The 18870-nt window shown below is 48.6% G+C and overlaps 1 protein-coding gene and 1 long non-coding RNA gene across 2 annotated transcripts; one reads left to right on the forward strand and one right to left on the reverse strand.

Annotated features, from left to right (window-relative positions):
* Nucleotides 1-2984: 2984 nt before the first annotated feature.
* Nucleotides 2985-10798, reverse strand: CHCT1 (CHD1 helical C-terminal domain containing 1; the record flags this gene model as incomplete). Its single annotated transcript, XM_084493449.1, has 6 exons — nucleotides 2985-3094; nucleotides 4232-4436; nucleotides 7096-7195; nucleotides 7517-7718; nucleotides 9460-9699; nucleotides 10678-10798. The coding sequence occupies 5 exons, from the start codon at nucleotides 10796-10798 to the stop codon at nucleotides 4233-4235; spliced, it is 867 nt and encodes a 288-aa protein (XP_084349575.1). The 3' UTR covers nucleotides 2985-3094; nucleotide 4232.
* A 2166-nt stretch (nucleotides 10799-12964) lies between these two features.
* Nucleotides 12965-17943, forward strand: LOC311421545. Its single transcript, XR_014684900.1, has 7 exons — nucleotides 12965-13295; nucleotides 14028-14221; nucleotides 15272-15320; nucleotides 15817-15928; nucleotides 16401-16815; nucleotides 16906-17068; nucleotides 17620-17943. It is a non-coding gene; the product is annotated as an uncharacterized lncRNA (long non-coding RNA).
* Nucleotides 17944-18870: the final 927 nt, after the last annotated feature.

Below are 18870 nucleotides of genomic sequence, written 5' to 3' on the forward strand. Positions count from 1 at the left end.
TTTTGAAGTATCTGAATTGAATTTGGTTCAGACTTTGCTTTTGATAAATACCTGCCCCCTTTCTTTATCATAACCTGTGTAAAATGGGTATTGAGCTGTCGCTGTACCTGCCTTCGAACAAGGGAGTGCAGGGCTAGGAGATGACTTGGTCTGAGTGCAGCTTGCAGAGGGCTCAGCCAGCAGCGGGTCTGAGATTTGTTTCCTTTGGAATGTTTTGCCACTGGCCCCTTTATTCTGGTGCTTCAGCCCCAGAGTGCATGCCAGACAGCTGCTTTGGGATGGGAGGAAACCACAGACCTTGCTGGGCTCGGGTCCTCTCACTGTCACCTTGCACCTCTCCTCTCCCTGTTGTGTGCGGGATGCGAGGTGGTTGCAGTCCAGTAACGGCAGGGAGAACGGGTCACTGAGTGGGCAATTCTGTTTTACTCTGTTAGGAAAACAGTATAAACGTCGCTTGGATAACTTCTGATACCTTCACTGCATTTATTACTGGAAGGTGCCGTAGAAGGCTGATTTAATTTGCCTGGAGCAAGATGATAGATGATTGGTATTTTATGGAAAACTTAACTTGGGGTGTTTTCATCATAGCCGGCCCATTTGGTTTTGTGTTTTGATATCCTTTACTGCATGTTCTGTTGTAAGCGTGGTTGCCTTTGCACCCTGGATCTTCAGATACCGTAGCAGTTGTATTAGAAAAGAGAAGCACCGAATGAAGCTATTTATATGGGCTGTAAGTTTTGGTAGCTTTAGCTTTTCTATTGTTTTTTAATGGAAATCTTCAGACAGTACACTCCCCAAATAGATTAAAAAGCTGCATTTATAGTTCAGTAATTCAGACCACGCTGTGTCAGCATGGCAGTATCAGTGTGCGATAGCAGCTTTAGCTCTTGGTAGAAACAAGAGGGAGAAAGCCCTCCCCTTTCCACCAGAGGGGAGGTCATGCTCAGCTGTGCTGTGAGCCTGCCACCAGCTTTAATCTGAAATGTCTTCAGACACAGGGAAAAGGCAGCCCTGGCTGCTCCCCTGGGCTGTTTTCAGGTGTATGCTCACAAACAAGAGTGTTTGCAGATGGGGAGGTGCTGCCATTCCTTCTGGTTCATTTTTTTCCCCTCTCACCTTGTCTCGTTGATGACTCAGTTGACCGTTTATGCACACGTACCTGCAAAATCCCCTAAAAGCTTGTTACTGATGAAAAGCTGTGCAACTTCTTACGCTCTCCAGCTGTGTAAAGGCTCCTGGATGGTGACTGTGGCCTGGCGAGGCCTCCTGAGGAGGAACAGGCCTGGCCCTGCTCTGCGCCCATGTCTCTGGTGCTTGGGAGTACCCTGCAGGCCCAGCAATTCCTCTAAACATGGCTTGAGGTGAGCTGCTGGGGGGGAGGTGGTGGTGTCTTCTTGTGGTGGTTTGTTGTTGTTTTAAGAATTAAAAGAAATGTAGCCTTGGGCTATCTGAGGCGCTGGGTGTTCGTCCTGGCTGGCTGCAGGTCTGGAGCATCGGGATCGCGTATGTTACCCGCTGTGGCAGCACCAGTTCTGCTTATTCCTGACATCTTTTGCCAGGAATGTTGCTGCTTTCTGTGGCACAAAGTATGAGCTTTACTGTCCTGAGCGTAGCTGTCAACAAGGGGCCTCTGCATCTCTTCAGGTTTATGGTTTTAGTGGGGGGGATTTTTTTTTGTCTTGTTCTTTTCCTTGCTGATTCTGTGTTACACATTGACACTTCATAAAAAGCATGAAAATCTTGCTTTTCTTTAGAGCCAAACCCAAGGTTGTGCAAGACTTCCATGAATTCCCGGATGCTGCATTTAAACAGAAAAGAGCAACCGGCCTGAGTTAGGACAGGCGTGCGGAGCTGCGAGTCCTGCAGTTGTGCTTGGTAGCACTGCTGCCTGCCAGCCTCCAGCATTGCACAGCAGGAGAAAACAATCCTAGTGATGCTGCATTAGAGGCACTGATGCATTTCTGTTTGTGCCAAAGGTTTTCATGTAATACGTTCAGTGTAGGAACACTTCTCCTTGCCTTCCTTTGCCCATGTCATCTGTGGGGGACTCGGTGGGGTGATTGCTGGCACAGCTCAGTTTTCCTTGAGAGGTCTCCTGTCACTTCTGAGTTCCCTCAAGTCCTACTGGAAAAAAATGTGGAATAATCCAGACTTGAGCAGGCTTTAATCTTGCTCAGCTTTGTCTTAAGCAAGGGTGACGTTTTGAGGGCATACAGTGTTTTTCTGATGCAGCCACGTGTTATTGGCTTATGCAGTGTGTGCTATGGGGGAAGCTTATAACCTTTAGCTGAAAGAAATATTGAAAATCAAGCCTAGTGAATCCTAAAATGCAAGCCAGCCAGGTTTTCTCTTCTAATTATTCCTGTCCTGCAGTGTTAGCTCCCTAATGAGTCTCTTCCTGAGTCGCAGTCCAACAGGGCTACAGCCACCTCGGGCTGGATGAGTGGATAGCTGCTGCAGTGTCTGCCAGGCCCGCCGACTTTGTGCTGGCTCCTGGGCTTTATGAGCCTGGGACAGTTTGAAATAGCATGTGTGTATGTGTGGAAGTTAGGAAACTTTTTTTTTTTTTTTTATGTACCAGAGTATGTTCCATACCCCAGCCTCTTCCTCTTTTGGTCTCTCCTCCCAGGTCAGTGTGGCTGCTGGCCACGTGGAGGGTTTGTGTGTGTGTTTGCATGGGAACTAATGGGGAACAGATTCTGCCTTTGTCAGACGAGGTTTCCTTCCATAGCAAGGAAAGGTGGAGCTCTCTGCCTCTTCCCACACGCTGCTCTTCCATTCTTAGGTTTTGTACAAAAGGAAAAACGTAGTAAAGGTAGGCCTGATGCTTACGCATCCCTAATGGAGCCTTAATGCTGGTGCACAGCTGCTAGGAAACTCCAGCCTAAGGATGAATAAGATCACATGATTTTTAAATAACGTCATTTTCATTTTGCTTGGGTCAAAGCTTGTTGCTATGACGCTGCAAGTAATGCAGTATTTTACAGTTTCAGGAAACCATGAGGACTTTTTATTGCATACTTTCTACCTAGGGTGCTGGGTGATGATCCCAGATTAATTCCTTTCTGTGGGTGTCTGAGCTGTCCGTGAGAACCTTAAAAGCAAAGAACACAAAGTGAGTGGGAGGGCCAGGCCGAGTCCCCTGAGGAGCCGCTGCCCCTCTGCATCCCCGCCAGGCAGATGGGAGCACAGGGCTGCTTCGGACAGACCCTCACCACCCAGGCTCTCAGGCAACCAGCAACCCCCAAACCTTGACACCTTCCTAACATTTCAGTATTGCACGTGCTGTATGATTCTGGTGTGTTTCTCACTGTAGGAACTCGGCAGGATCTGTTTGCTCCGTTTCTGCAGTGGAGCAGACAGGGGGAGGAGGATTGCCTGGAGCTGCAGAGCCGGGGGTTAGTGTGGGACTCCTGCTCACCTCCCAGACCATGCTGTCTAGCTAGTTCCTGGCTTTTGACTTTCCGTTTTACCAGTTTGGATTTTAAATGGGTAAAATTTAGCTGTTACATATGTACCAGCTATGATATGTAACAATCTGATAGCAGGTTGGGCTCTTTTAGAGGGAAATAGAGAGTCTTGGGAGAAAGGAAGTGAAAAGCAAGATGGTTTGTGAGCAGGAGCACTCCCACGGGACACGTGGCTGCATTTTAGCAGCTTGAAAACTGGTGTGTGTGGGCCAAATCCTTCTGTGGGCAGACTGTGGCACCTGTCTGTGGCAGAGCTGACCTTGCCAACAATTGCCCCGATGTCCCTTTTTCCTACCTTCTTCAGGGTTTGTGTATGGCAGGGTCTGGGCTCACCAGCCAGGCTGCCAGGAGCTCTGGTTAGCAAGTGCACCTGCGACAGGTTGGTCGGCGTTTCTGCTCCACGCCGAGAGCGTGCGTGGCTTTGTGGGGATGGGCCCAAAGGCAAACCACAAGCATGCTCTGAGCATCCCGACTGCTATGCAAAAATGTGCTAATGAACCTCCCCTGGCGTGGGCCACCAAAGGGATGTCTTCTGCTGCCTCAGTGCCTTATGCTAGAGCAGTTTCTCCTGCTGTTTTTCCTATTTGTGCGTCTCCTCTGAGACAGCAGTTCAACCTGCCTGACTTCTCCAGCCCCACCACCGCTTGCATCTTCACCGGCTGATTGTTTTTGTGAAAAAGCCAGGTGTGGGTGGCTCTGCCTGAACAGGGCAATGCTGTCCCTGGCCGTGCCCATGGGCCCCAAGCTCCCAGCAGCAATACCTCAGCCATTGTTTTCACCACTGGGCTGTGCCCCGGTGGGTGCGTTCGTGGTGATGGCCACTGTGTCCTGGTTTGTGCCCTGGTTGTTCCTGGACGCCTCTGGTACCTCCATCGAGGTTTCAGCTGTTGTAGGGCCACTCCTGCTTGTTTCACTCAGGTTTCTTCCTGGAACTGAATCTGTGCTTTCTGATGGACAGCATAACAGCTTAAAAAGAACAAACAAACCAAAAAAAACACTTCTAAGGATATTTAGATGACCAAACACTGACTCATGCTTGGGCAACAACTCTTGCTTCACCACGGCCCTGTGGGGTGGCAGTGAGTGAGAAATACCCGTGCTGCCCCACAAACCATCGCCCCGTGGTTGTGCCATGAGCTCTGTTGGACGTGGGATCCCCACTGACCTTCACAGACCCACGTGGGCTGGGAACCTCAGCATCTGGGCACCCAACCCCTGTGTTTTAATGCAAGAATCCCTCTTGGTGTGCTCTCCAGAGGATCAGCGTTTCCCAGGCCCTTTGGAAGGCGGTGGGCAGCTGGCGGTGCTGTTTAGTGGCCATTTTTTGGACCAAGGCCGAGGTGTGCAGTGGGATGTGGGTGCTGAGCCCTGGTGCTGCGGGAGGTGCCTGTGTGGGGATGGGTGTGCGCTGCCACTGGATGTCACTGTCGCCTTGTGGTGCTTGGAGCACTGGGATGGCTGGGGGCAGCGGTCCCTGTGACAGAATGGCACTGCGGTGGGAGAGTGACAGCATCCTCCTAGGTAGGAGATGCCAGGGGAAAAAGGTTGGGTTTGTGTTGCTAGGGTCACGCTGATCGCTTTTTTTTTTCTTTTTTTTTTTTTTCCCTGATGTTCTAGGGCTTCAGGTATTTCTTCGCTCCCACAGACTAAGTTGGACTGAGGAATGGGGCTAATTCCCACAGTGAAAGAGCTTTTGGCAGCGTACGAGAGCTAGTGGATCATGCAGGGACGTGTGGCTCTGTTCTGCTCTGTGCCAAGAAGTGGGGCTGCTCTGATGCTTTCAGTAAGTCTATAAACTGAGCTGGGACCAGTGTTCAAATTCAAATGTCATGGCTCTTTAAGTTTGTTTTTTAAAAAAGGGCCTAAAAGCTCACATGTGAGGGAACAGGATAATAGATTTCCATCCACCTTTAAGAAGTCTGGTGAGTAAGGCTAATGGATGGCTGCTCTGCCAGCCTCTCTCTAATAAAACTCTCAAAATTATCAAATTACCACGCTGCCAACCTCAATCACTTACTAATTGCATATTGATTCTGTATTTTTATGCCCACTCATCTAAATAACGAGGCGTTTCCAAACAGTCTATTTCTGTCCCCCCCTGGACCCGCAGCCTGCTGTTTGTGCTGGAGCAGGGAGCTGCTGCAGTTCCCTCCCCACGAAGGGCAGAGATGCTGCTTTTCTCCCACTCGTCTTGCATAACAAAAGGCGTTTGTCAGCCGTTACATAACGGCCGGGGTTGGGTTTGTTGCTGCTTTTTGGAGGAGGCCTCGTCCGGAGCAGCCCTGGCAGGGCCTGGGGTGCTCACACCCTGCTCCTGCACAGCTAACGCTTGGCACCTCCACTTGCTTTTCTCCTCCCCAGGGAGATGCTGATGTCCGTTTTTATTTATTTATTTTTTATTATTTTTTTTAACGAAGTGGAATGGGGAGGGCTTTTGGTTGGTTGTTTTTTGGGGTGTTTGCTGCCTCCTGCTCGGGGTGGCTGCATAGGCCGAGGCCAGGCCCATTGGCACCATGGCTGCTGCTGAGCAGAGGCCACGTCCTGGGCCCAGCCGAGCCTCTGAGGTGCTGGGAGCCAGGCTCGGGTCATTCTCTGAGGTTGTGGTGAACTGAAGGCAGCACCAACACCCATCACCACCCGGCTGCCCTCATTTGGACTCGCTTTTTTCATATTCCCAATTAATCTCGGGTGTCTCCTGCTAGCAACGTGATATTTTATTTTTCCTTTACGTTAATTTCCTCATTGTTGGAGTGCCTTTTTGGAGCCCTAAAGACAAGTAGATGGTTTTATTTTGCCATCAACTAAAAGAAAAGCTGCACAGCTGGTTGCCCCTTTGCAAAGGGAAAGGAGGCAGCTGCTCACCTGCAGCCGCCGCTTATTTACGGCCGCGTTGCTGCCAGCAGCCAGATGACTGCGGCCCTTTATAACACAGAGCAGTGCCTGGTTCCTACACAGGGTTGTGCCTTTTTGAACTTACTCAAAACATTTTCCCAGTTAACTTTTTTTTTTTTTTTTTTTTTTTTTAAACTGTGGGTCTGTTTTTAATTTTTTTTAAATAAACTTTAAGTGTTTCTTATGGACCTTTGAACTTCCTGGTGCTCTCAGCCTTTGCTCAGGGGATGTTTATGGGTGGCTGTGAGTGTGCTCATGTGGTTTAAACCCTCAGGGCTGGGGTTCTCTGGAAACCCTTGCTTGCAGCTTCCTTGGGTGAGGAGCTGATGCTCAGGCACAGAAATAAGCCTTAGCAAACACTGGCTTCACCTGAATGAGTTACTTGTTTCAAAGTTTAACTCCTGTGTCACTAGATAAGTCCAGGGATCAGATTTGGTCTGTAAACATGGCTGGGAACACGGGATCAGTGAACAGCCCCAAAAATCAGAAGCCGTGGTGCTGGGGCCATGAGCTCAGCTTCCAGGTGCTGGCACCAGCCACTGCAACAGCTCAGTGTCCGCACCGTGGTGGGAACTGGCAATGCCCACAGGGTTTGTGCCCTTCTGGCAGGCAACTACTTGCACAGTGCAGGTTTCCCCTCTGGCGTGGATTGAGCCCCTGCACGCTGTGGTCATCCCTTCAGGTGAGTGCAGCAGGGACACCTTGCGGGGCATTGCCTTTCCTGCTGGCTTACCTTAAACTTGTCCATTCTGTTGCTCTTGATGTACTTATACAGCTTCTGCAGCTGCTTTTCGTCATTCTCTGAGAAGAGGGAGACGAACCTCCACATCATTCTGGGGAAAAGACACAGGGATGGTGTACATGAGCATGGACTTCAGGCCTTCCTAGTGCTGGTTCTGGCTAGTGGAGGGAGACCACTGCTGTACCTGTGCGTGACGTTTTTCTTTTTCTTTTCTTTTTTTCCTGAGGCTTATAAGCTCCTGAAGAACAGCCCTTCCCTAAGCGTGGGAAGCACCAGTCTCCAGCAGACACCCAACCTGCCCAGTGCCTGGAAATGCAGGGCCAAATTGCATCTAAATTCCCCATGGGAGCCCATCTAGCCAGGAGCATCGCCGGTGCAGGACCACCAGCCCAGTAAGAGGACAAAACCTTACGTCTTCCAGTGCTTGACCTCCGAGGCTCTGCAGTGCTGCTGAAGAAACATGTTGATGCGGTCCCCGATTATGGTCAGGCTTTCCTTTGTGTACTTCACTTTTCTCTTCTTGGGGAGGTGCTGGGGCAAACGCAGCTTCCTGAGAGACTTCTTAAAGGGCCTCAGGAACTCCTTGCACTGTAAGGGAAGTGTTGGAATAGGCACTTAGCACTCAGCTGGGGGCTCGGGTGCTGCTTTTTGTTAAATGAGCTGATTAAGGTGATCCCAATGAGCCGGGATCATTGGGGAAGTGTTGTCTGAGTGTATTGCATAGGGATAGGGGAGATGGAGTGGACCTCAGCAGGTTCCTTGCAAGAGGTTCCCATTGCCCCACAAGAGCCCATCCTGCACCTCCCCCGGTTTACCATGCTCTGGGCATAGCCTTTGGAAGGGAACTGAGGGATTTCCACCTCTGGGAATTCCCTTCTGACATCACAGGGTGAAATATTAACTTCAGGCTACAAGACAGCTGTTCTGCAGGGAGGGAAAGGGAACTCGCACGCTGCTGCTTCCTGTGGCCGTGCCTGGGATGGTGCAAACATCAGCTTGTGATGCAAGAGCCAATGCTGCATCTGCACGCCCTCCTTTTTGCCCCTCCTCATAGTGTTGTTTTTTTTTTTGTTTGTTTTTTTCCACTTCTGATCTGTGACCAGGCTGTGTGTGGGTATGCCTCTGTGCACCGGGAATGCAGGATGTGGGAGCGGGTGGGCAGGATGTCCCCGTGCAGGGCAGAGGTGTGAGATGGAGCTTTGGGGCCATGGTGCCGATAATATTGCTGAACCACGCCACCAAAGTGTCATGTGAAATGATAAAGATTGCAGTTTGTGTTTCCAAAAACCTGGTGGTGTATGTAAAGTGTGATTTTTGGTGGGGGTGGCTGTTTAACTCAGTGTGATGTCCAGTTAACTGGAAAACAGCAATGAGGTTAACATCCGGACATGGAGGAAAGCTGCAATAAGATGATTTATCCTGCTTTTTGCTCTCTCTCAACAACCTGAATTACCACTGATTATTTTTTTTTCTCTCTACCACTGAAGTCTATTTAGTATCTCACAATTTTGAAGGTGTCCCGATCGAGGCCGGCCACGTAGCTGACGAGCGGGGTCCTGCGTGGCGCAGCGTGCGAGCTGCCTGTCCTGGGGGCTGCCTCGCCCCTGCTGCCAGCCGCATCCCCCTCGGTGGCCTGCGAAGTGCCAAAGCTGCAGGTTAGTCGCCTGTTGGTGCCAATCCTCCGTCCTCTCCTACAAACATTGCTGAGGGCAAACCCTATCCTAAGGCTCAGAAGCATTTCTCTTCCTGCCAAAAGCATTTCAGCTTGAGTTTTCAGAGGTGCTTAATGAAGCTAGGTACTCAATTATAATTAGAAGTCCATAAGAATTGGCCACCTACTGTAAATCCCTTTTGGAAACCCTACCTCTAATAAATTACAAGGTAAACAATGGTCACTCGTTCCTAATAGCATCCATCAAACAAGGGCTGGCATCCGCTTGCTAAGTGGAAATCACAGCTACAGTGGGCTCAGTGTAACACGGCGCTGCTCCACACACAGCTTCTATGGACAGCTGCACAGCTGGCTGGAAAGCAAAGCAAAATCCTCAGCCACTGGGTTTGCATGTCCCAGGTCCAGGGGGAATTATCTCTCGCACAGGGTGTCGGTTTTCCCTGCAGCAATGTTTCTGTAGGTAACTTCTCCACTCATTTTTTTTGAAAGCAATGATTGTACGATCAACTTAAACACAAGTTTATGGTGCCTCTTAAAGCATGTAGGAAGAGCAGTTCTTCCATTTTGTGTGTGCTCTGCTCCCTGGGAAGATCCCTTCTGGTTTAGGACTCGATTTACGAAGAGGTTTTGGAAGTGATGCTGAGGCCGGCCTCTGCTCTCACCGTGCCCCTGCCCCTGCTCACCTTGGCCTGCCCAGCCGGGTTGTCCCCAGCCGCCCCTGTTTTGCTGCCCATCTTCTCCATGGGACGCAGACCCCTCGCCTCCTGCTCGCACCAGGTGGGAAGGGCAAGTTGGCCACGGGAGCCGTGTTTGAACCAAAGCGCACTGGGGTAACCGGGGGCCCGGATACCGGTTCCAAGTTCCACCAGCCATGGGAACAGCTGGGGCACTGCCCGGAACGGCGCTGTCACAATGGGACAGTCCTGCAGGGCAGAGTCACCTCTCCCAATCAGCTCTGCCATTGAATTGTGGTTCTAAGGAAATGGGCTGAAACCCCTGGGTTTTCCCCCAGGTGCTGTGCATGTTGCTTCTTAGAGCAGAGACCACAACTCCCACTGCAGTGTAAGGGAAATCTGGGGGCATCTCCCTAACAGGTGATGGTGGAAGCCACCCACAGCGAGATGCAGCTCTTCTGGGTAGCATCTCTTAAAGCTCTGTTTTAAAACACGAATAAATTGCTCTTCCCAGGAAGAAGACTGGAAAGGCTTGAAGTTGAGTGGAATTTGTTTTGGAAACTTACTTCAAGGCAAAATGCTTTCACAAATAAAAATGTGTCAGGCTGCTGTCATGCCCTGACCAGTTGGACAAGTGCAATTGTTTTGTCCCTTGGACAATTAGTGTAATTGCTGCAGCTGTGATTCAGCTGGGCTCCTGTGCCAGGTTGCTTCTGGCACCAGGAGTAATCCTGAGGGCCATACAAGGGTCCCTCTCCCTGAGGACCCCTGGGCACAGCATGAAGAGGCTTGGGCTCTGTTTGGGGCAGCAGGACGGACGCTTCTGGTGGAGCAACCACCGTGTCCTGATGAGGGGTCTTGAAGCTGGATAGGTTCTTGTTTTCAGTCCTTTACCTGTGATTGAATTCAGTAATGACAAAAATCCGCTAAGACAAACCTCGTAAGATGGTGGTGGTGTTTCTCCCTCTGTTTGCTTTCCACCACCCCCATGTCTGAAGTTTCGCTGTCAGCTCGTTGACGTGGGAGCCTCACACGGGCTGGCGCTGAGCAGGCCAAGGACAATCACCTCCTAGCACTTTGCAGCTAGGTTTGCTTTGACCCTCTGAGGTATGTTATGACTTATTTAGTCTGTACTAAGATTTTAAGGTATGTTATGTGTTACTTAACATGAGCCAAGGTCACTGCATAGCAGAGCGGAGGAGTCACGATAGCATGGATCAGCGTTACCTATGTGAGCGTTGGGGTTTTGCAAGGACTGCGTTGGAGGTGTTGTTGGCGAAGGGGATGTTGAAAGTGCACTTGGCTCCTCAACACCTGTTGCCAATGCTTCTCTTTTGCCTGCAATCATGACACCAGTCCCCGGTGTGGCAGGCAGCTCCTCTCCTTTTCACCTCCAGAGTTTACACCAGGAAGCTGACAGCCTGTGTCCTCAGCTCTCAAGTCAAGGTGCTGAAGGGCAACATGGTCACAGCAAACAGGAGCACCAAGAGCAGTAAAGCTGCATCAGCGCAGGCTTTAACACATGGTAGCAGGTAGATTAAAGGCCATTCAGGAGCCCCAGGGACGTACACCGGTTGTTAGCATAGGCATAACCCATATTTGCACGCCCGTATCTTGTGTACTTGGGAGATTACAGCCTCCACAGGCATGTGACTACAGTCTGGAGAGGTTCTCCTGATTTATCAAGAGAACACTTAATGTTTCAGAGGACGGAGAAGGCCTTTGGTTCCCCTTGTAAATCCCAGTCTTTGTTCCACCTTTCGGCATGCATTGCACTCGGAGCACAGCCAAAGCCATAAATCCTCCAGCAGGAGGTTCAGGTGGACTTCCCTGGAAAGCCTTCATCTGAGGATCTCGCTGTATTTAGGTGTTGTCCATTAACCAGGCTCACAGCAGAGCAGTGATCTTAGCAGCCTTCTCCAGCATTACTTGGTACAGTAGCAGAGCAGGGAACTAAGAAGCTGAGTCTGCAAAATGCCCCTTTCCACTGTTGAACTGTATAATGCTCAAACTGTACCCTGACCACCGAGCTATAAACCTTCCCTGCCTCTTGAATGTTTTTGTTAGCACCGAGTCAGCCTTCAGTTCATTTTGTGCATCACGTAAGGCCTGCTGAGTGAGTCCACTCCAGTGAGGTCAGGCACAAGGGATGCCTCTGAGCCTTCACCAGTCTGTGGTCGTCTCCTTTCCCCTGCCGCCCTGCAAGACAACATTAATTTCTACTTTGAGGCCTATCGTGCTGAAGATAACATAACCCAGACCACATCTATGTAAATCTACCGGATTATGTTGCCTGCTTGAGGTCAGGAATCCTCTGAAACAATGTTCCAGTTGGATGGGTAAAAGTCAGGAGTACAAATAGGTTATGCATCTCATATTTCCTCTAGTGAAGGGAAGGGAGCCCAAGTGCCAGTCAAACACGTTGCTGCAACAGTACACCTCGGGGAAAACTGCTCCTCTTCCCCTGACAGCTCTTCTGTGAAGAGTCATTGCTGCAATTTATTGAGGGCTTGGGTCTTCCAGGAGCTGTGCAAGCGCAAACAGTAAGCGACCTTTCTTGCAAAGCAGCTCTTCCAGTGCAAGACTGGGCACATAGCCAAAAAGGAAACGTTTGTGAAGATACCCTGCTCATGCTGCTATTTGCTGTTTTATGCAGATTTGGCATGAAAACAACATGTGATTTGATGAGTCAGGTTGCATACAATAAATGCAGGTGTCTGATGCAATATTTATTCAGTGGTAGGTCACAGGGAAGGAGAGTGATAGCTGCAGATAATATACAGGGACTTTACATTATGCTTAACCCAACTGCGTGTACAGGTGGTTTAGTTTAATATAAAACCCAAGCAGCATTGCCGGACGTATTGCGATGTGATACTAAAAAGGAGTTGCAGTGAGGACTGTTTTCAGTAACCTGTTTCTACCAAGTGGATGGTGAACGCCTCGTTTGATAGAGTGATTAATGATACTCAGCACGACTGCTCAGCCGGTAGGGGTGGAGGCTTCGCTAATTGGATCTGGAAATTCCTTTCCTCGTGCTTAAGGATGATGCAAACTTTCACAGCCAACTGGAGACCTGTCCACCCTGCAGCTGGATGCCAATAAACACAGCTCAAGTTAATAACCCTTGTGTCAGGGGAAGAGATCCAAAAGAGAATCTGGGCCTCGTTATTGTTCGTATGTGGCATTAGTAGAGACACCGTCATATGCCATAGGAGTCCCTTTTTGTTAAGTGCTGGGAGTTTTTTTAATTGCTTGTCTGAGTAAACGTGTTAAAGACCCCAAGCACTATTTGTGACCAGGGGCATGTTGAACATGAAGCTGTGGTTGTTGAACACAAAGCCACAACCACGTCTGCATCCCTTTCCCCCTCTCTCTCTTCTTGCAAAGTCTGACCAGATGCGTTCAAAGTATTTGCATTCTGGAAGGCACAGCTGAACCTTCCTCAGCACCCAAAGCTACTGGTGACCAGCCTCGTGTGCTGGTTCTTCACTGTCAGTAGATGTATCTTGGTGTGTTCTTACTTTATTTTATGCTTCAGCAGGTTTCTGGCTGAGTTTCTGCCTTTAGGTATCCAGTCTGATGTTAGGACACTTACTGGTGTTTGCTGATGTCATATCACTTGTTTTTGTGTTTGTTTTTTTAAGCTGCTTGAAGTCCTCAGGAACTGAAAGAGCGTTATCAGCTTCCTTCACACTGTGACGAACGGGACAGTTACAGGCCTTCCTTCTTACTGCACTTCTGCAGTGTTTGTTTGGCTTATGCAAATCGAAATATGCATAGTTAATGGCATGTTAATAAACATTTCCCTTTGCTGCTGCTTCTAAAATCAAATCTGGACCAAGGTGGGTGGCTTCATAGTGAAAGCAATCTAACTTCCTCTGTTAATCTGTTTTCTGATGCAGCGTGGATTGTGCCAGGTGCTAGCTCCTTGCCCACTTTCCCCTCCTTAAGAACTTTGCCCCCCATCTTAGCAACAGAGGAGCCTGGAAAATGATGATGCTGGCACGGCTGTGCCCAAAGGTCAGCTCTGCCCAGGAATGTGGCACGAGATTAGCGAGATGTGCAGAGAGGCATTGAAAATACGAGCCTTAAAGGTGCACGCAATAGAGAGGCAGGGTGCAGAAAGGACTGAGGGAGAGGTGGGAGAAGTAAGTGTTGCATGGGGAAGGAGAGGGTTGAGAGACAAAAGGCACAGCTGGGTGGGAAACCCAGGAGCTCTCGAAGTCTTGATGTGAGAGGAAAAAAAGCTCAAAGCAGAGGCAAGCAGCCTGGTATGGAAATGCCCATCCAAGCAAGGTTGCCTTTGGGTTGGTGATGCTTTTTTTTTCAGTCTGTTATAATGAAAATAATCTTCTGGGAAAAACCCCGTGGGTTCAGAGCTCACAGCACTGAGCTGGGCAAGGAGCAGCACCTCTCCACGGAGCGCCCCGGTGCTGCCAGTCCTCCTTGGCACAGCGCTGGTCCCCCGCCAGATTAACCTCTTTGCAATGGTGAGGAATAAAATAATAACTCATGAAGTAAAAATAATACAAAATACAGAACACAAAAAAGGGATTTTCCTCTTTCTGCAATAGAGAAATAAATGGCTGACCACCAGAAGGGGTTCTTCTCTACTGTCTGAGTTTTCAGTCTTGAGGCTTTTCTCCGAACAACCCAGCAGGGAAAAAAAAAAAAAAAAAATTGCCGTGTTGTATCTGCCCATACAAAGAGGATGGAAAACAACAACTGGTCGGAGCAACTGGGGCTTGGAGCCAGGATCCTGCATCAGGTCTGTCCCCTCTCCGAGCCGTGGCACCTTTGGTTTCAACGCCTCTAATTATGGCAGAGGATCCCAAATCTGCGTTTTCTTTCCACCTCCTCCCTGCTCCTTTAGAAGGTGTTGGTACCTGGCTGTTGTGATCTCGCTGTTTGCACAGGAGCACCGCGCTGGGCTCATTTCCAGCGCAACCTGTGCCACCGGGCTGGCTGCCTGCTGGCGCGCGGTGTGACGGGGCTCCTGGGCATGCAACGTGAGCCGGGGTAGCGGGGTTCAGTCTGCTGGCAGCACCCGTGTCCCATCCCTCTGCTCCAACCTGACCGATGCCCTTTCCTTGCTCATCCCGCCTGGCGCCTCCTCTCCCGGCCCCGTACCCGCACCGTGCTGCCCCATCCCGACCCCGGGTGCGAGGTGGGCGGCTGCTGCTTGGGGGATTTTTACAATTCCACTCAGTGCTTACCTCAGCTCATGGATTTTCCAGAGGAAGTCAGGTTTGGGTTTGAGGGCGGTTTTTATAAAATTATTTTTGGTTTTAATTTGAAAAGAAAAGAAAGGAAATCCCCCTCCAGCCTACAGAATGTAGCTTTCAAAAGAAGCGGCATATTTTTTCTTTCTTAAAACATTGAGCACCCTGTTATGCTTAAAATAATACAGAAATAAAGGCCAGCCCTGTTTGTGTGATGGGTTTCAGCCTCTTGTATTGATGCTGCAGTGGGGTAGCTGTAGTGAAACGTAGGCTCTGCTGAGATAGGCAGAGGGGAAAAAAGCAGTGTGTGCCATTTAATTTCTGCAATGTTCTGATTCCCTCCTACCAGCCTGAAAATACTAAACACGATCCTTTGTCTGGCATATGGGGATTTGGAGAATTGTTGCTAATTACTGCAGTTGTGCTATCTAGCTTAACTGGCTTAAATAATATATTAAGTGCTTTAATGTTCTTCCACAACGTGCTGGAATGCAAAGAGGTGTGTTTTATGCCGTTTATGGCAGGCACGAGATGTAACACTGATCTGCAGAGAAACTTGGGTTTGGTGACTTACTGCTTGTATTACTGACTGCCAGGGCTCCAGATGACCAGAGCCTGTTGTGCCGGGTGCCGTGCAGATACGGGGTGAGCACCTCTGTCTTTTGGGGCCCGAGTTCACCTGCAGGGAAAGAGGCAATGGGGGGCTGCAGGAACAGTGGGGCTGGACTGCTGGGGAGGCCAGGGGAGGACCTGTGGATGTGGCTGGTGGAAGTGCTGCGGGGTTTTGGTAGGTCTGATGGTAAAGCCTGGGATCTGGAAGAGCATCACGGGAAGTTGCGATCTAACTTATTTAGAGAGCATTCCTATTATTTTAATTACAGTTCAATATGAAATTAGGAACATATTGGTCAGCATTATATTTAGAAATGGAGCACTTCAGGGTCTAGAAATGCTTATTCAGAAAAAGAAGGCAGACTTCATAGCCTGCTCAAGAATCCTTTTTTACACACACACATTTATTTATTTTTTGGGTGGTGGTGTTGAGGGGAACAGTAATTCTTAGTCATCTGATTCCACCCAAATTCCAGTGTCTCTTGCTTCAAAATCTGTTTTTTTTTTCGGTATCTGCTGTTGTATCTAGTGTTTAAACAAAATGTGAGAAGAGCATGCTGTGAATGGCTTGTTGCAGGACCTAGTGTGATGAATAATTATGGAGCAGCTGAGCAGTGCTAGCCAGAGGCTCAAAGAATCTGGTAAGACACGTGGTTTGGTTTTATTTTTATTTTATTTTGGGGTGGGGTGGAGGGTGAAGGGATAAGAAACGACTGACACTTCAGGATGTTATAAACCACAAAGGGAATTAGCGATAATGATAAAAAGACTTGCACGTTCTGACCCATAATTTGGTTTAGTTTGACGTAGTTCCCTGTAAAATCACAGGACTGTTAGAATGCGCTAGTAATTAGCAGTATTTTATCCATTTGAAATTAAGCATTGTGTGCATGCTCTGCAGATTAATGAAAATTATGCGTTTTTTTTTTTTGTCTGGTTTTTCTTGCTAATAGCCTGAAAATAGGAAGGTGAAAGACTTGTGTCAAATCTTCAAGAATAATTTAGCAATTAAAAGGCTGGGGAGAAAGTGTGATCTGAAGACCTTCAGTTTCCCAGCTGTGACATTAAATTTACAGCTACCTTCATTCTGATTCTGTTTTAATATTCCTGCAGAGGAGCAAGCAAAAAGAACTCCCCAGGCTGGCTTCAGTGAAATGGAGGAGCTGATAGACAATAACAGGGTACAGGCTGGCTGAGGAGTGATTTTTGTTGGTGCTAGCAGGCTCGTGTTCGCACAACGCTTTGGATGCTATAAAGTGATATATGTCTAATGCTGAAAATTGAGAGATGCTCTCTGGGAGATAGGAAACGCTGTGCGAAGACAGTTCCTGATTGGCTACATGGAAAAATTCAAGGTCATATATGCGCCAGCTTGCAGGGTTGCACAGCTGGTACCTCGGCACTAAAAACAGCAGAATCAACTAGAAAGCTGTTAGTGAGCTATGTGGGTAAAAATGGAAGGATACGCTGAAACTACCTGAAAGTGGAAGAAACAGCTGGGAAGTGATAAGAGAAAGAGAAATGAGAGGTAAAACTCTTGCCCATCAGTGGTGTCCAAGCGCTCTGTAACAACTTCAAATTGCTCCCTTCCTTGAATGCACCAATTTTCTTTTTCAAGCTGCAACGATTTGGCAACTTCCAGCCCCTCTGAGCCGGTCATGCATTGCTGAGAGATGCTCAAGAATCTGCTCCATGGTCCAGGCCTAATGTTTGCTCTGATAGTTGAAAGGAGCTGCTAGGCCAAATGTGCTTATATGAGTAGCTGGGCTTCTAACCAAAGGGTGAGTGAGTGCCAAAGGCTTTTACGGATCGTTAAACAATATGTTTTATATAATAAAAACACGTATAAATGCTTAACATAGCAGGCAAAACATTTGATTAATCCCTAGTGCTCTACCTGGCTTTGTGGGTGCAACCAGCCCACAAAAGTGGTGAAGCGAAACGCCACGGGAGCTGCTTGTCCACGGCCGTGTGCCGTGCCTTGTGTTTGAGAGTCCACTCTCAGCACATCAACAGCCACCGGGTGCTCAGCTGAAATGGCAGCTACACAATCTGGTCATCTGCATCCTGTTGTGGCTTAGTGCTGCATGGAGGAGAAAGAGGTGTGATGTAGTGGTTTGAGCAGATGGCAAGCCGTGGGACCTTTTTTTGTTGTGCTGTTGGCTCGATCAGGAGCTCGTTGTTGACTCTGGGTGGATTACGGGCATGACGCTAGCTCGGATAATACCACTTTGTAAAGAAATGTAAAAGCCTTAATCACTATCATTAGCCATTTGACACCATAAAACAGAGGTCTGTTATTTTAACGTCTCTTTCTTATCTCTGTCTGCAGCATCCTTAGCTCAGGTGGGGAGGTGTCACTTTTGGATCGCCATCCGTGGCAGCGTGCACGCCAGCAGGACGTGTGTGCGTACGGATTTTTGTATGCAGACGTCCAGAGTTATTCTGCTGTCTGCATTGTGAAAGCACTGAACTGAGACATCAGTCTGCTGGCACGGTGGGGAAGGCTGACAGGTTTCTATGTGGGGATCTCCTTTGCCTGTTCTGCGCTTGAATTATGTGAAACCTTAATTAGCAAATAAAATGCTTTGGCCTTCCCTGCCGACACCTGAAACGGCATTGAGGGAGGTGCAAGGAGGTGCCAGATGACATGGTAGTCCTGGCTCCATGGTTTTTGTTCTGCTCTGCTGTCCTGCTGTTTTGAGATGCGCTTTCCATTGTGTCAGCTGCTGGCAAAATGTTCCTAAAGTTGTTACATGTTTTATGTTTTGGTATTGCTTTTTCTGTATGCAACAGTCAAGCTGCTAAGATGATGTTGGAGACCCCGTGTGCAGCAGCTGTTGAGCTGAGAAGAAAGAAGCTCACTCTTTGAAAAGGAAAGCTGCCCTGGTGGGCCGCAGTGGTAAGCCACTGCCTGCTGCGCTCTGCCGGTGCTGTCACTCTCTGGGGGCAAAGCAAGCATCCTCTTCCTATCATGCACTCTGGACTTTTCTGAAATGGGGTAAATATTACTCACTCCTTGCAAAGCCACTCCTTTGATTTGCTCTTCTGTTATTAATTATGTGTGCTTCCTTTTGTCACACCACTTTTTTTTTTTTTCCTTGCTGCTGAAGATGGGGCTGTAGAGAAATCCGTTACCTCCATTTCAGTGGCAGACGTGTTATCTGTCTACAAGAGAGTACAGAATTGCTTTTATCAAACATATTTCTTTTGCCATTGTTTCTTGATGACAGATACTACTCTTAATCTATACAGCGACAACACTTTGAGATGGGAGATCTGTGTTGCCATCAATTTTTGTTACGGTGATAAATCATGGCATATCTCACTTTCTGAATGACATGCTTCTGGATTTAGGTCTGCATTTTTTTTTCTTTGTCACAGTTTTTCTTTTTCAGTGCCAGCAGCAGCCTTGCCAAAGCTCATCTGTTCCTTTAGCATTCACTCCAGCAGGCTGATTAATTCTATCACACGTCTCCCCATACACAGCATAATCAAACAGGTTGATAGAAATTCAGGAAGGATGTGATATTTACAAAATTTCCTAATGCTTCATGCTTATCTTTGACTTCCATTAGTTGTG

The sequence above is a fragment of the Aythya ferina genome (assembly GCF_964211825.1).
Source record: "Aythya ferina genome assembly, chromosome: 19".
NCBI classification, from domain to species: Eukaryota; Metazoa; Chordata; class Aves; order Anseriformes; family Anatidae; genus Aythya; species Aythya ferina.